Consider the following 16902-nt stretch of genomic DNA (forward strand, 5'->3'; position numbering starts at 1 on the left):
AAGAGTCAAAAGAGACCCGAGGGCAACTAGCCCCTTGATACCGTTTTTCCCTAAACCCTTCCGATAAAAATTTCGAGATAGCCATTTTGTTAAAACTAGTTCAAAGGTCAGATAAAAAAAATTCCGGTGTCCACGCAACCAACCAGGGTCCGGGGGCTGGCGTTGTAAGTTACGCTCTTGGGGCATACGGTTCTTATGGAAGGGATGCTCGGATAAACTTCGGAGAGGGCTCATTTGATTGGAAATTGAAAGTTTCAGTTCAGTTTTTAAGAGTCAAAAGAAATCCGAGGGCAACTAGCCCCCTCCTTCCTAACTCTTTTTTTCCCTGAAGCCATCCGATACAAATTTTGTGGTAGCCATTTTTTAAAAATAATTCAAACATCAAATAAAAAAATCCTGGGTCGACACAACCCCCCAGAGCCCCGGGCCAAGTGTTTTAAGTTATGCCCCGGAGGCATATAATGTTTTTATCTAAGGGGTGGCCGTATAAACTTCGAAGGTGGCAAATTTGATTAGAAATCGAAAGTTCTAGTCCACTTTTTAAGTCAAAAGAGATCCGAGCGCAACTAGCCCCCCCTAGCCCTTTTTTCTCTAAATCCATCCAATATAAATTTTGAGATAGCCATTCTTTTAAAATAGTTCAAACATCAGATAACAAAAATTCCGGGGTCGACGCAATTCCCCAGAGCCCTGGGGCAAGTGTTTTAAATGATGCCCCGGAGCCATATAAGGTTATAAACTCCGATGGTGGGTCATTTGATTGGAGATTGAAAGTTCTAGTTACGTTTTTATGAGTCAAAAGTTAACGGAGGGCATCTACCCCCCCCTGACGCAAATAGGTTTTAGACTTTTACAGTGAGAGAAAGAGGCAAAATCCAAATTCTTTTTTGTAGATTTTTATTCGTTTCAATCTGGATTTGCATATTCAATTTAAGTTTCTGTCGTTTTAAGATTTATTTACTCATTTATATTAGTAACTATTGACTGTTTGTTTGCTACGATCCTTTATTTAATTTCTGTTCGTTTCGGGTTTCATTTATGCCTCAAAAGCAAAATTTTTTTGTTCATTTTAAGCTTCATTTGCATATTCAACGTAAGCTTTACTCGTTTTTGATATTTGTTTATTTATATTAAAAGTCTCCTTGACTTAGATTATGCTGATGATTTAAGCATCCTAGATGAAAGTGTGAGCAAAATGAATGAAGTTTTAGAGGTTTTGCGAGTTCAGGGTGCTAGAATAGTTTTGAAAATTAATGTTAAGAAGACTAAGGCTAGGATGAAAAGGTGAAGATGAAAAAGTGAAGTTGGGTAATGAAAACATTGATCAGGTGGACAGCTTCACTTACCTTTGTAGTATTATTAGTAAAGATGGTGGGAGCAGTGAAAATGTCAAAAGTAGAATAGCCAAGGCTCTGGGTGTTTTTTCATAGTTATAAAAAGTTTGGAAGAATAGGAAGATAAATCTGGAAATCAAAATTAGAGTATTAGAAGCTACACTGATGACAGTGGTCAAATATGGCTCTGAAGCATGGGCGCTCCGAAAAGCGGATGAAGATTTGCTAGATGTTTTCCAAAGAAATTGCTTAAGGATTGTTCTGGGTACCCGGCTGAGTGACCTTATTTCAAACAATAGGCTATACGAAAAATGTGGTACAATACCGCTCTCTAGGGGTATAATGAAAGAAAGGTTGAGGTGGCTAGGGCACGTTATGCGGATGACAGATTGCCGGAAATTGTTCTTTTCGGTCAACACTGTAGGGCTAAACGGAAAACCGGCCGTCCTCGTCTGGGGTGGGAGGACGTCATAAAGAAAGATTTAAAGGAAATGGGAACTTCATGGGCGGGTGTAAAAAGGGAGGCTTTTAATAGATTGGGAGGGAGGAGGAGCGTGCGTAGCTGTGTTGGCCTCAGGCGGCTTGGTGCTACGGTGAATTGTTAGTAGTAGTACTTGTTGTACGTTTTTTTTCTATGATTGTTTATATAATTTCTGCTCATTTTGGGTTTCATTTATTCTTTAATAGTAGTTTCTTGTTGTTTTAAGTTTGAGTTATAGTAGGTTTCTATTTCTTGTGATCGTATTTTTAATATGGGCATTACTTTTCTTTAGAAAACTTCTTTTTTGGAGTTTTTTTTTAAATTAATACTATGCAAAGCAGATGGTTGTGATTTGCATATCAATGATAAAATTCAATTTTTTAGTTTCCAGTTTCAATAGATAAAGTTTGCTCATTAATTACCGTTTAACGGTTTAATATCACATTTTACTTTCCATGAAAGATTTAATATCACTGGCGATAGTTCTCAACAACCAGGAACAAGAACAGCTTCTGTTCCTCGTTGTTTTGCTCGAAACTTATTCTACTCATCCAAATGTGGCAGACCACGTTCCGCTAAATCATTTATAGTTCTGATCGAGCCGATATCTAGACCTCATCTGTAGACCTAGTATCGATGCACAGTCTAGTGGAATGTAGGGGAATGCTACTAATAAAAAAGAACTGATATGTGTTAACCATGAGAAAATCTTACACCTGCTTAGAACAAGTAACTGCTGTTACAAAAATATCCCTTTGGTGGATCCGCCAGTTTTGTGAAGAGATGTAATCCAGTACATGCTTTGAACCCACAGAGATACCTTCGTTAATAGATCCGATTCGCACTGGTTTATGTTGACATTGTCTCTTTGTATTTCTTAGTGTTGTTTAAAAGGTTAATTTCAACACGAGGAACCGACGGCGGTTAAAATTGATATTGCATCATGACAGCAAAAAAGAAAATATCTACTAGGTTGCACTATGTTTAATAAAATGCGTCTACACAAGAGCGAAGAAGCTGAAAAAATTTAAAGGCAGAAAAGCTTTTAGCAATACTAAAGGACGATATGTTAGTACTAAGAATATTGATAAGCTTAGCTATCAGCGATGCCCTGTGTAGATCAGCTGGGGTTTTGAATAGTCTTCCGAGAAAGGCAGTTCATCCCGGACAGTAAAAGACGAAAAGTAATCACGTATCTGAGATCACTCACTCACGTTTTTACAGATATAAAAATTTCAAATTGGTCTGTAACTACTTGATGGTCTCAAGATGTATATCCCTTCTGATGAACGAAGAGATAAGATGCAGGTGCAGTTTCTTGCTGTGGTATCTGCGTCATTTAAAAAGTGATATAGATATTTTATACGGCCATCCCTGGGAAAAAAGAGACACATCCATATATTCCATACGAAAATGTGAATTACCTTTTTTGTTCAAGCTGGGGACTTTTTAATTCAATTGGACGTATTTTTTTTCTAATTCAAAAAAAAAAATTCCTCTCGTACTAACAAATCATGGTTCGGTTCAATAAAAATTGCAATTTTCAAAATAGTGTTATATGGGAAGTATTTGTCACAAGACAGTTTCTTTAAACACAGTTTTTTATATTACGGCTACAGTGGCCTGTGGTTCGCTCACAACCAAGATTATGTGCTAGGTTGAACCACAATATATTTAATTTGATTGCAAATATAACGCGCAACGAAACCTTCATAAACGGTACAAGCTGGCGACACTCCCATATCTAACGATGGTTTTGGTATTCCTTACAATTGGCCTGCATCAAATCCATGCAGGTGGTTGGCTATTTATTTCCTGATGATAGCTTCCAATAGTTTCACGTCCCCGTGGATAGCCAGTGGAACTTCTGGTTATAATTCGATCTTCAAATTCTCCATAGCTTTACGTCAACACAAGATTGTTAAATATTCACCTCGTAAATAATATGTACCCATCTGTGTTCCAAATTCAGATTCTCCTTAATTGATTAAACCCATTTTTTATCCTATAGCATCTGTGTTTATTTGAACGTATTTGAATCGATGTTTCGTTTGTTCCCTCCCCCAAAACTTTCAAGTGTTTTATGTTTTTGCTGAATTTGCCTGATTTGCATTTTCTCAATCTAAATACATCCCCAAAAGAGATATTGGCCCCTCCCCATTCTGAAACAAAATTGTAGAGTGCGTTCCTAACTCTAATTGAGCCCATGGCATCTCGAAATCGGAAATTCAAAAGCCGTTGTTAAGCGACAAAGACTTTACATGAGAGCAAAAAAAAAAAGAAAAAAAAAAGGTTTCGTCCAATTATTTGTACAAGTAATTCTTTTTTTGGAAAATTTTAAGCCTAATGATAGTTTCAGACATTGGCGTTGAAATATCGGGACACTAATACTTGCAATAGGCAACTGACAAAACCTGATTTTGCCAGAAAAGATGGCAAAATCCACCCGGAACCTTTCTACGTAGAAATAAATACTTCTTAAACAACTTGATACCACAAGCAACTTAAACTTTTATTCAAACAATAGGGAGTTTTCTTGAAATATTTAACTATTACAAGACAATAAGTATGGAATTCTCTATACACATACAACATTAACATTACTTCAGGACACAAAAGATTTAGCAAAAAATTACCTTGGAACAGTCAACCAAAAACTGTCCTTACTCTTAATCTAAAAGATAGAAGAAAAGGAAAACATGATGTAAATCAGGAATCAGTTTAAGTCAATTGATAGAAATAGATCAGTTTACTTAGTCCCATACCACCAAAAATTTAAGGAAGAAAAGGGAAAACATTAGCCGATTGAGAGTCGAAACGAACTGCGTTAGAGAACAATCTAATTCGACAGAAATTTAGCCTCGGATCCCAATTTTTCTCAAGTTGCGCAGTGAATGAAAAATTTCAAATTTTGAACTGCAACAGTGGTAACTTTTCTTTTCTTCATAAACTAGCTGATTTTGTTGATTTTAGACTTAGTAAACTGGTCTGTCAAAAATAATACCCAGATTAAACAAAATAAGAAAGAAGAAAACAAAAAACTATCGAGTCCCAGGACAAAACAGCAGACGGAATACATAAAACATTTTCAACCTATGACATTTCTTGATTAGTCTTTCCGTAGTTATTGTATCTGAGATTTTAGTATTTTGGTTGTCTTCGCCTAGATGTAAGTGAGATCAGTCAGAAGCAGCAGTAATACCTCGAACTTGACCTTCTCTTCGTTGCTGAAAAAGAAAATGAAAATTGTTAATACTCCTACAGATCTCTAAGTCTACGGCTCCGTCAAGACACAAGGCCATATATATATATATATATATATATATATATATATATATATATATATATATATCTCTCTCTCTCTCTCTCTCTCTCTCTCTCTCTCTCTCTCTCTCTCTCTCTCTCTCTCTCTCTCTCTCTCTATTTTATTTTTTTTTTTTTTTTATTTTTTTTTATATTTTTTTTGTTTGTTTTTTTTTTTTATATATATATATATATATATATATATATATATATATATATATATATATATATATATATATATATATATATATATATATGTGTGTGTGTGTGTGTGTGTGTGTGTGTGTGTGTGTGTGTGTGTATATATATATATATATATATATATATATATATATATATATATATATATATATATATATATATATATATATATATATATATATATATATATATATATATATATATATATATATATATATATATATATATATATATATATATATATATATATATATATATATATATATATATATATATATATATATATATATATATGATTTCATACTTGTCCTGCAAGGGCATGAACCAAATAAAAAGCCCTAATAAAATAAAAAGTGGTCGATAATTTCATACTTAACTTTAGCAAAGGTAATGGTAACCCAAAAGGGTCTGAACCAAGATTTCCGCCAGGAAATTTCCCGGGGAAGGGGTCAATGCTACCAGGAGCTCTGTTTTCAAAATGATTTAAATGGAAATATTCCTCATTCTCCTATTTATACATATACTTTCTAATATCTTCTTGTTTCCCGGGAAAGGGGCATTACACTCTGGCCTCTCTGGCACCCATGGCCTAAATCCATTACCATCATCAGCCCGCAAATAAATACCCTTGCGATGGGCAACTGGTGACCTGAAGGCAAGGTTGCCCACTTCTGTGTATCAGATAAAACAAACCACAACAATACCAAACTTAGTAATACATTCCGAGAGTGTCGAAGATTTAAAGTCTATTTTTCTCTGTAAACTTGACTATTCAGTGAAATACAGCCGCATAAGTAAATTCCTTAATTGCGTGAAGAACTGTATTTTTTACGAGAATTGCATTTCACAGCCACAAAAAAAGAAGAAATTTTATAAGGACTCTTAGAAGCAAGGGGAAAATATAGAAGGATATATGGAAATTATGATTAAACACGTTTTTGTTTTAACGGATCAGGGTATAAGAGCATTCAGCAGAGCGCATATGATAGAAATAATTGAAAGCAAATTTTTTCTGTGAAATGAGTTAAAAACACCAATCAATTTCTTCCTTCATGATCTACAGTTTGGTTAAATCGTTAGAATAATAAGTCCAATTTTGGCTGAGGTATGTGAGGTCTATGTAAAAACCTTAGAAAAGCATTATACCAACATGGGATTAGTCCCGTGTCTTCTAAATCCTTTCATCCAGGCAGATTTGAGTAATTTTATTCGATTCGTCATGAAAAACCAAGCTAAGGAGGTATTTACCCTTTTTTCACTTCGCAATTTACTAATTTGATAGAAACTAAATTTGTTCTCCAGAAAAATTTGCGAAGAAGACTTATCCTTTTTTGGCTAAATGCCACAGATTTTCAAATAGATATTGTATTGACTTATTTACCAAGATATTTCCCTTTAGAGCATCACAAAACCGTCTTCAAAATAATCCATGTCGGTTTTCAGTTACATATTATGTAATTCAAAGCAGAAAAAGTAAAATATTCTTTAACTTGGATTTTACAATCCATCAGATCACCTACAGGGTTCTTTGATACGCTGAATCTGAAGGTGTAATTTTCATTAAGATTCTATGACTTTTACAGGGTGTTTCCTCTTTTTTTTGAAGATCAGGCAAATTTTCTCAGGATCATAACCTTAGATCGGTAAGACTAAATTTAATGAAAATTAAATATTTAAAATAAGGATAAAAATCCAATTCTTTTGATATATCTATTGGTATCAAAATTCCTTTTTTTCGAGTTTCAGTTATTATTGAGCCTGGTCACTCCTTACTTACAGCTCGTTACCATGAACTGTTTGATTTGTTTCAGTGAAGAAGAACTTTTCACGATTCAGGGAAAGAAAACAGACACAGTTTGAGGATCTGGGGATCAGAATACGAACGAAGTGACTAGGTAGCTTCACCTTCATAGTCCAAAAAGTGAATACGTGTTGTGGAATCATGAGCAACCGAGTAACTAGTATATATATATATATATATATATATATATATATATATATATATATATATATATATATATATATATATATATATATATATATATATATATATATATATATATATATATATATATATATATATATATATATATATATATATATATATATATATATATATATATATATATATATAAGTACGATTATATATGTAAATCAGTATCAGTCGCAAGACATTGCTGACTTTGAAGCCAAGGATTCGCAACGTCATTCGCGCCATGGGTGAGGCTATTCAACAGCAAATATAGCAAGAAATCGGCGTACCTTCTTGATGTGCTTTGGGCAACTAAGTGAACATAACAAGTGTTATAAACACAGATTAGAATAAAATAGATCTAGTTAAAATATTTTAACAAGTCTATGTAATAAATTGCTTTGATTGTAAAGAGACTTTATGGGCCCTCTGTAGAGTGGAAAACTGAGCACTATTTGCAATAAACATGACGATTCTCAAGTAAAGACGGTTTTAAACTCGCTTTTCTCCCTCTCCACACGGATGATCACTTTCGATAAGAAATTCTACTATTTCCAAAAACACGCAGATTGTGGCCGTTTTGATTAAGCTCAAAGCTACAATTTTTGAAAAGATCCAGCAACACATCATTGGCTCCTCTTGTGGCTACTTCACAATAATTAAGTTAAAAAACTTTTTCCAAAAACATGTTTTTCAAAGAATAGTAAAGAGCTCCATTAAGCCAAAAATGAGCAGAAATAAATTAAAATAATCTTCCAAGCGTAAAACTACCACAAACCACCATAAATAAATAAACAAAACTCAAAACGAACAGAAATTACAATAAATGACCGAGTCTAACGCAAAAACGAAAAAAAATTAACACGAGTAGGGCTGACAATCCCCATGCTTTCTCAAAACTGCAATATAATTTGCACTTTGCTAAAAAAACAACACAACCATAAAAAAAAAAAAAAAAAAAAAAAAAAAAAAAAAAAACCAAGACCATGGATTGTCAGTTTAATATACAGACATTTATTCCTTATAGTTTTAATAATTTTTTATTTATTAAAGTAAAAAAAATGAAAACACTTAAAATGTATTTTGTTTTCAGTGAAGTGTAAATTATGTTCTGGTCCTGAGAAGGCATAGGGACGGTCAGCCCTACTCATGTTAATTTTTGCTTGTTTTGAGTTTGACTCGGTCATTTATTGTAATTTCTGTTGGCTTTGAGTTTTATTTATTTATGGTGATTTGTGGTAGTTTTACGCTGGGAAGATTACTTAGCCTCCATACTTCCTTATTGACATTAGACCCGTCACTTCCTAACATCAAGACTTAGAGGGATCAATGTTAGCATCCTGTAGAACCTGCAATAGGGTGCTGGTGTATGTCTTCTGCTTTTGCGTGTCCTATGAAAAAGGACTGTAGATGGCACACAGGGACTTTCATCGGTTTCCGACCATCATTTTTGTCATGATATTTAGCTCCTTGACGCCTTTGGCATTTGTAATATCATCGTAAAGCAGGGCCAAACAAGAAGACCCGATGTCACACAGAGGGCTTTGGCGAGAATAGAGGAACCGCACATTTGCACACTTTCACACTTGCAAAAAATGCAAGTTCTGAAAATTTGTAATGCTCTAGTTTGTCTCGTTTTTGTAAAAAAAATTGCACATTTGCTTCATTTATATGGAAAAAGATAGCATCAGCATGTCCTTTTTAGTTGGTGACAAGTAAACTACAAACTTAATGAACCTTTTTTCTAAATTATGAGCCACTTACGAACCTAGATCAAAAGTATGACATTTTTTTCATAATCATGATCCAGGTGGGAGGCCTGATATAGTTATATAGCATATAGAATTTCTACGCAATACAAATAAAATCACAAACAATAGTAGAACATATCATCTACCTTAAAATATTTATTATTTATTGCAAATGGTGACTAACTGCGTTTCTACAAAATACCATACTATTTTTTGGAAAAAATAGAGACCAGGTTAGACTCAAATCAGGGTAAAAAAGACTAGGGTAAAACTAGGATTGGATTCGGATATGAGAATCTGTCATTGGAAAATTTGGATATACCATCATCTAGAATTATTTAAAAAGACAATGTTTATTATAAGAATTTATATAATTGTTTACAAATATACAGTTGACAAGCAAACAACATTTAATATATTGTATAAGTAGACCAATTTACTAATATTATTTATTTTATAACATAATACACCGTAAAAAAAATACTATTACAGTAAGTCGGCTACTGTTTCCAGAAAATATTGTTTCTATTGGAGATAATTTGGCACCTCTCTGCGCATTGCACTTAGGGCCCGATATCCTATCTCCCCCACTCACTTTGTTACAACAACGTACTGAGAAATCAATGACGAACTAGGCCCCATTGTATACAAAATTATGCCTTTCTTCCTGTTGATCAGCTTCATACAACTGAATACTCCCTAAACAGGAGACCTTCCATTATCGAACATTCGGTCTAAACGTATAATGACAAGAGGTTTCACCCTCAGAGATCTATGTGTGCATACCCACGATTCCAGAACTCGATGTCCAGGAAACTAGGGCTCAAGAACCAAGAATCTATACTTTGAGTTTTTGGTTTTACTACATACATGCGAGACGTTGCTAGCTTGAGAGATACAAGGGTACACTCACGCAGGATTTCAAAGATCGATAATCAGGAGCCAGACTCGAGAATCGGAACTGCAGATCCTGGAGACCAACTTTTGAGTTCTAGAATCCTGGATATCGGCAAATAACAGGTCGAAAATGCACATGTTCCAAAACTAAGGTTGCTCTTGATCAGTGTCTCATAGATTTAGATTACAATATTTGTTACATATTCATCTGAAACATCTGTGCTTCGGAAAGTTTAGGGCATATGCTAGATCTCTTTTGAAGGAACTCGTTAAGGTTAGTTATATGTATTCGTTTGAGCGACTGTGTATTATAACACTAAGCTATGCGAAAAATGTGGTTACGTTCCACCGTCCAGGTCTATGACGAAAGAAAGAGTAAAATGGTTAGGTCATGTTTCGCAGATGAAGGATGAAATTGAGGCTTTTGGCAATCAAGCTGGAGCAAAACAAAAACCAGGACAATATTAAGCCGGTGGGAAGAAGTTAACAGAAAATATTGAAAGGAAGTCTACACTTTGTGGAAGAGGCTAAAGTGCAAAGCTACAGATAGAGTGGGATGGAGAAGGAGAGTTTGTCTTAGATGGTTTAGTCTTCCCATGTGTTCTAAGTAGCATACATCGTTTTATATTAGATTGTTCTTAAATGTATACTGCCATACCCAAACGTAGGAGTTATTTCCTCAACCACATCAGTGGTTTATCAAAGGCTCCATCGCCCCTAGAACGATTCTATGAAAACACTAAAATGCTGAAAAATGTGAATGTTTTATCCCCCCCCCCCGCCAAAAAAAATGTTCAAAGTTGTTTTTTATTATATTTCACATAAAATGTAGTACACAGAATATCATATTTATTAATTACAAGTTTACAATATTACCCCTAAGGGTGACAGTAACCTCCTTCATAATAGAAGTATCTTTATGGGAAACCATACATGAACCTTCATCGATAAGATCGATCTTTAGAAACCTAGTAATACATAAAACTAATCATAAATTTTCTGTAGTAAAAAAAATGTACATAACTATTTGGCACTTACAAGAATTACCAACAACTCCAAAAATCAGCCGTATTAAGAGCTAAAAAAAGCATCACTTTCATAAAAAAAGGTGTAGGGAAATTAGCAATTATCTTACCCTATCTAGCTCTTCTTGGACTTGATGTTCTAAGACTCTTATATCTTCCATAGTCATTCCATGCCATTGATCCAACAAGCAGAATACTTGCCTAAAGAATAAAAATTAAATTATTTTGAAAGCAATTATTCCAATTATTTCAAATTATTTCATCTTCCCGAAATATGCCAAAAAGGAAAGGCTAGTTAGAGATTGGGTAAAAGAACGAAACATAAACAGTTAGATTTCGACTTTTTCTATCTTTACAGAAGCCTGCCTAAAAAAGAAAAAAAAGGGAGATGATAACAATTTTTCCGCCCTTGTAATCCAAATTTTTGAAAATCTTTCTAATTTGGTTCACTTTGACCAAAATAGGACGTTAGCAGTTAGCCTTAGATAATGGAATCTAAATTTTAAAGAGTTCATTGAAGTAAGAATAAATCACCCGATTCTTAACAGAGCTGATGGTTCTGAAAAATATAATTTTAGAAAGCAAGTTAAATCTTGAAAACGATAATTTTGATGTCCTATTGGTCCAAGATACTTGTCCCATACAGCTGGAACCGATCGATGAAAAGAGCTCACCTACCCTTCTGCTGAAATGTGGTGGTGGTATTGGGGTGGGGGTGCTGTTGCACCAAACATAGGCCTACTTTGTGTCTATAGTGGTTCAGGTCCAAAATTATTGTATGATTCCGCTTCAAACAAGATAAAATATGCCTTTTTTTGCACTAAAATGTTGGCAGGGAAAGATGTTGAAAGGGTCCAAATCATTTTGTGCTAAAATCAGACCGATTGAAAACCGTTGCAAATAATCGAAAGAGACAAGGTACAACATACCTTCTTTTCTACTATGACGGGGGGGGGAGGGGGAGTAAAGCACAACCCTGTTCTCCAATCAAAAAGATTGAAAATCCTTCCGTCATTGTGGTTCAAAATATCTGCCGTTCTGCACAGAGCTGGCATTGGGAGTGGTGGACGAGGCATTGGAAGGACGAAGACCAACTATGCACCTCCATCACCAGAGACCGAAAACTCTTGCATGATTCCGCTTAAAAAAAGGTACAACATACCTACAATTCTGTTGAAAAGTAGGCAGAGAGTGGGTGTGCGTTTAAAGAGACCATGAGCCAACTTTGTGACTCAAATCAAACATACTGAAAACCATTATACATATTTGATTTAAACAAGGTATAGGATGCCTACCTTTCAGATAAAAACATTGTGGTTGACGGAGCCAGGGATCCACTTTGGTCCTCCAGTCATAAAGATTAAAAATCCTTGCATGATTCCAGTTCAAAAGGCGTGCAAAACGCTTATCTTAATTTGAGGCTCAAATAACAAATATTGAAAATCATTATACACATTCGATTTAAACAAGACGTAACATGCCTACCTTTCTGATAAAAAATTTGTGGTTAGAGAAGCCACAGACCCAATTTGGTCCTCCAGTCAAAAGGATTAAAAATCCTTGCATGATTCCAGTTAAAAAAGGATGCAACATGTTTATCTTGGTGCAAAAAAGTTGGCAAGAACATTAGAGAGATCTCTGATCCGTTTTGGTTGCTCTTCAATCATTCCGATTGAAATTTTCTTGTGACCACAGTTAAAACAATGTGCAACATGACTAACTTTCTGCAAGAAAGTTGGCGGTGGGATGTTAGAAGGAGCGTTTCGGTTGCTCTCCAATCATTCCGATTGAAATTTTCTCGTGGTCACAAAAACATTAAAACAACATTAAACAACAATTCACATTAAAACAACATTGTTTTAACTGTTGTCATAGTTAAAACAATGTGCAACATGCCTAACTTTCTGCAAGAAAGTTGGCGATGGGATGTTAGAACGGGCTATAGAGCAACTTAGTGCCTCCGTTGAAATAGGTAGATGTAGGTAAGATATTGGAGGCGCATATGGCCGACTTTGCGTCTTCTCCGATCATACCGACTAAAAAGTCTCACATGATTCCACTTTCGACATTTTGCGAAACGCCTGTCTTTCTGCAAAAGAGTTGCCATAGTGAGGACAACTTTCCATAGTGAGGATTTACGGGCCACCGGGAACGCATGGTTTGCGAATTCACTCTCCAATTGCAATTAAACTAATTTGAAAAACCATTGAATAATTCTGATTCAGTCAAGGTGCCCACGTGCTTGGCTTCTTACAAAAATGTTAGCGTTGGGCAGGGAAGAAAGTTTAAAAAAGGCTTGCGCACATTTTGTTAATCCTGTCAAACAAATTAAAATTCTTTGTGGGATTGTGGTTCAAAAAATGTGCAACAAGCCTACCTTTTTGCCCAAAAGTTTGTAGTCCACTTCATGCAACCAATAAAACAAACTGAGATAGAGCTATTATACTTCTGACAAGGTACCAACTTGTTACTTATCTGCTAACAAGAAGATCGGGAGAGGATGGATGCTGGAGGGTAACAGAGGGGCGACAAGTCCACTATGCACCCCCAGCTCCGTTTTATATTGAATCGGGGCTCGGCCCGTAAATGCACCAAGTCAAGACTTCGGTCATAAACATTACCGAAATTAACAGAAATGAGGTGAAAAAGGAGATGACAGGATTTTCGAACCGTGGAAAAAAATTCCGTTTTTAATTAACTTTTTATTTATTTATTATTCAAGAAAATATTTTTAGCACTGGGACAGAAAATCATCGCACATCTTGCGCACTCTCAAATTTAAATTCAACTTCAACTTGAAACTGCTACCTGTTTCTTCCCTATATGAACACAGCTTTCCACTTGAAAGCGGTGGGGGAACAACTTCAAATTGTTCTCTATGATACAGACTATAAAAGTCTGCTCACACTCTGAGCTGGAGCAAAAACTATCCTTTTTGGCCCTGGACAATTTTACGCAGCTTTCCAGTATGTAATACTATATTCACCAATCCGGCAAGAGGTCTACACTTTCCGTAAGCCACTTTCCAGCAATTAACTGAGGCCAGCAGGATAGAGAAAAAATAAAAGAAAGACAGAATAAAACCAAAGTGCTGCTTCCACGACAAAATTATATCTAAATTATTCCATTTAAGCGTATTTGTATATAGTATATTTTTATCCTATCATATGCTCAATGTATATCTACCCAGATAACTTTTTTTTTCTATTTTTGCAACTGAAAAGATAGTGTTGTTTTCATTTTATGATCTGGTTTGGGTTACAGTATTTTTACTTTTTTTTTCAGTTTGACATTTGGGCAAGACTATCTAAGAAAATCTCCGGTAGATGGAAACTGGATTATCCAGAATTCTTCTATTTCAGAAAATATTTACAGCACAAGAAATACACTGGATATACAGATATTAGTTAGAAAAGCCGAGTTAATAAAAACATGAAAATGCTTGCTCGGGACTATCCAGACATGGAATTGAATAACTGAAATTTGAACACGGTTATCTGGAGAGAAAAAAACATGTGGAACGACATTTGGCAGGCGATTTCCTACTACAGAATAATTAACAGAGGTAATTAGTTGTATTTTTTGCCAAAAACAATTATGTATTCATATTATCTTATAAAAGGCGTCAAACTTGATATAGATTAAAGGGTCTCAAACTTAAGTTCAAGTATCAGATCTGCAATGCACTTAAAATTGAACTTTCAACCTTTTAAAGATTCTAAGAAATTTCAAAACTTACCCACAAATAAACGAGCTGAATAACAGACAAAATTTAGCAATCTGGAAACACTGTCTAGGAATAGCTTGAGTCACATTCAAAATAAACTGCCTTTACGTGCTGGGACACAGACAACTTCTTTTTTAACCAACTTACTTTTAAACAGCACAATGGAATGTTATCCCTCCCATAAAATTTGTCGAATTGACATTCAACTGGAAAAAATGAAAAGCACCTTCCAAAATATGGTATAAAAAGAGATTACCCCTGTTCACTGTTCCAGTGATTAAGCTGCTTCAATTTTTACTTGGCTATCCAAATATACAAGTTATTTCAATTTTCAATTAAGGTGCTTCAATTTTCACTTGGCCCCGCCTTCACTAGGCGAAGGAAACATATAAATCCAATACCTGACCCTTGGTCTATTTTTCAGGGCTTTGATGTCACCTCATTCAATTCTTGGCTCTTATAATTATAATTATATAACCCTTATGCATTTACATTCGTTTGAATTAATATGGATGTTTGAATAAGTAGTGACACGCAGTGCCATATCACAGCAACGTCACTTCTTACAACTAAGTTTTATTCCTAAGAATGGCTATCACAATCACACACCGCCAACAGGGGCGTAATTTTGTCAAAATCCTGTGGGTGGGGGCAGGGGCAAAGTTAGAGCCAATTTTACTAAATCAAGTAAAAATGACAGTGAAAAATAAAAAATGAGCCGTATAGTACCATAAAAGCATAGATATATGCTAAAGAAAACTGACCCGTTTCTCTGGATGCTTGAATTATGCAGGCTTATCTTAGTTTTGACAAGATTTTAGAAGAAACTAAATTTCAGCTAGGTGGGAGGGGGTAAACTGGGGTCTGGTGGGCAAACCAGGGCCTGGGAGCGGTAGTTGCCCCCTTCCTCATGGCAAATTACGCCCTTGACCGCCAACCTTGTATTTCGACTAGAAAAAAGAAGAAAACTACGAAATATACAAAAACTCGACGAAAAAACAAATGCTAACCAGAAAAATTAAAAAACAAAGAACAATAGCAAATATGTAAAAATATCTAAGAGATCATGGCAGTTTTTAAATGCATACTCGAGTGGCGTTTCATTTGAAATGATAGAACTTATAAAATAGGTAGTATTCTTTCATTTATGCAAGTAAACAAATTTTAATTTATGCATAAGAAAGTCAGAAAAAGAAATTAATGAAGATATGGGTTAATAAACCTTATTAAAATAGTTGGATAGATGGACATCTACAGATGGATGAAGAATTAGTTGGATAGATGGCGAAATCTTAGCTATCGCATGATAAAAAAAATGCCGACTTACAATGAAAAATTAAAACTGTAGCACTATGGAAAAACTAAAATCTAAAAATTTGCACAGATAACATAAACCTTAACAAATCCGGGCCTAATTAATAACATATTTATTACCGACTCCAATTCGACAGTCTCATCTTTCCAGTGCCGTTACTTCAAAAACATTCGTTTACTCGATTCTTATTCATCCAATCCAGGAAGTCTGAAGATTCGTTGCTTATAATACAATAGAGCAGTTCAATTGCCGAATCAGTTACCTTCATAAAGCATATAGCGGAGGAAAACGACCAGTGGCACAAATTCACGAAAATAAAGAGAGGGAAGGCAAGGATTTTTTCTTTTTTAAAATAAGATCCAAATTAAATCTAGGGTGTCATATTTGTTCAATTGTTTTTTAGATTTTTTTTAAAACAAAAATACCAAAACACATTTATCAAAATCTGGGGAGAGGGGGAGGGGCAATTGGCACCCCAAGAAGTGACAAACAATGTACGAGGCTGGTTTCAATCACACTACAACAATCCCCTGGTGGCAAAAGTATACATAATTTTGCGTGTTTGCTAAAGTTTTTAAGTATAGAGAATGTGCCCCAGTCTATTTGAGCTAGGAACTATTAAATTGACTTGAAGTAAACACTTGTTTAACGTTCATACATATAAAACAAAATTATTTGGCTTGTAACCAATTGATTTATTCAAAGAGAAATGCCTTCAAATGTACTTACCTATGGAAAGTCGTGAAAAGTCGCTTTTCTTGACTCATTATAAAAGATTCTACGCGGTTCTGTAAACCAAACCATTTGAACTCGCATGTTACTAGTTTATAGCAAGTCATTACTGGATTTGCCTGAAAGAAAATACGGCTTTGAACTAGAGGGACTATTAATAGGGG

At 34.8% G+C, this 16902-nt stretch overlaps 1 protein-coding gene across 2 annotated transcripts in view; it reads right to left on the bottom strand.

Annotated features, from left to right (window-relative positions):
- Positions 1-4306: 4306 nt before the first annotated feature.
- vib (phosphatidylinositol transfer protein vib) overlaps positions 4307-16902 on the bottom strand; it is a 60184-nt gene continuing 47588 nt past the window's right edge. For both annotated transcript variants that reach the window (XM_089098116.1, XM_089098117.1), the window contains exons 7-9: positions 16736-16857; positions 11075-11165; positions 4307-5042 (exon numbers count right to left, since the gene is read on the bottom strand). In XM_089098116.1, coding sequence (XP_088954242.1) covers positions 4995-5042; positions 11075-11165; positions 16736-16857 — 261 coding nt within the window. In that variant the 3' untranslated portion in view covers positions 4307-4994. The remainder of the gene's footprint in view (positions 5043-11074; positions 11166-16735; positions 16858-16902) is intronic.

The sequence above is a fragment of the Artemia sp. Qi Xiang Cuo genome, chromosome 12, assembly GCF_049724085.1.
Source record: "Artemia sp. Qi Xiang Cuo chromosome 12, ASM4972408v1, whole genome shotgun sequence".
Classification (NCBI taxonomy): domain Eukaryota; kingdom Metazoa; phylum Arthropoda; class Branchiopoda; order Anostraca; family Artemiidae; genus Artemia; species Artemia sp. Qi Xiang Cuo.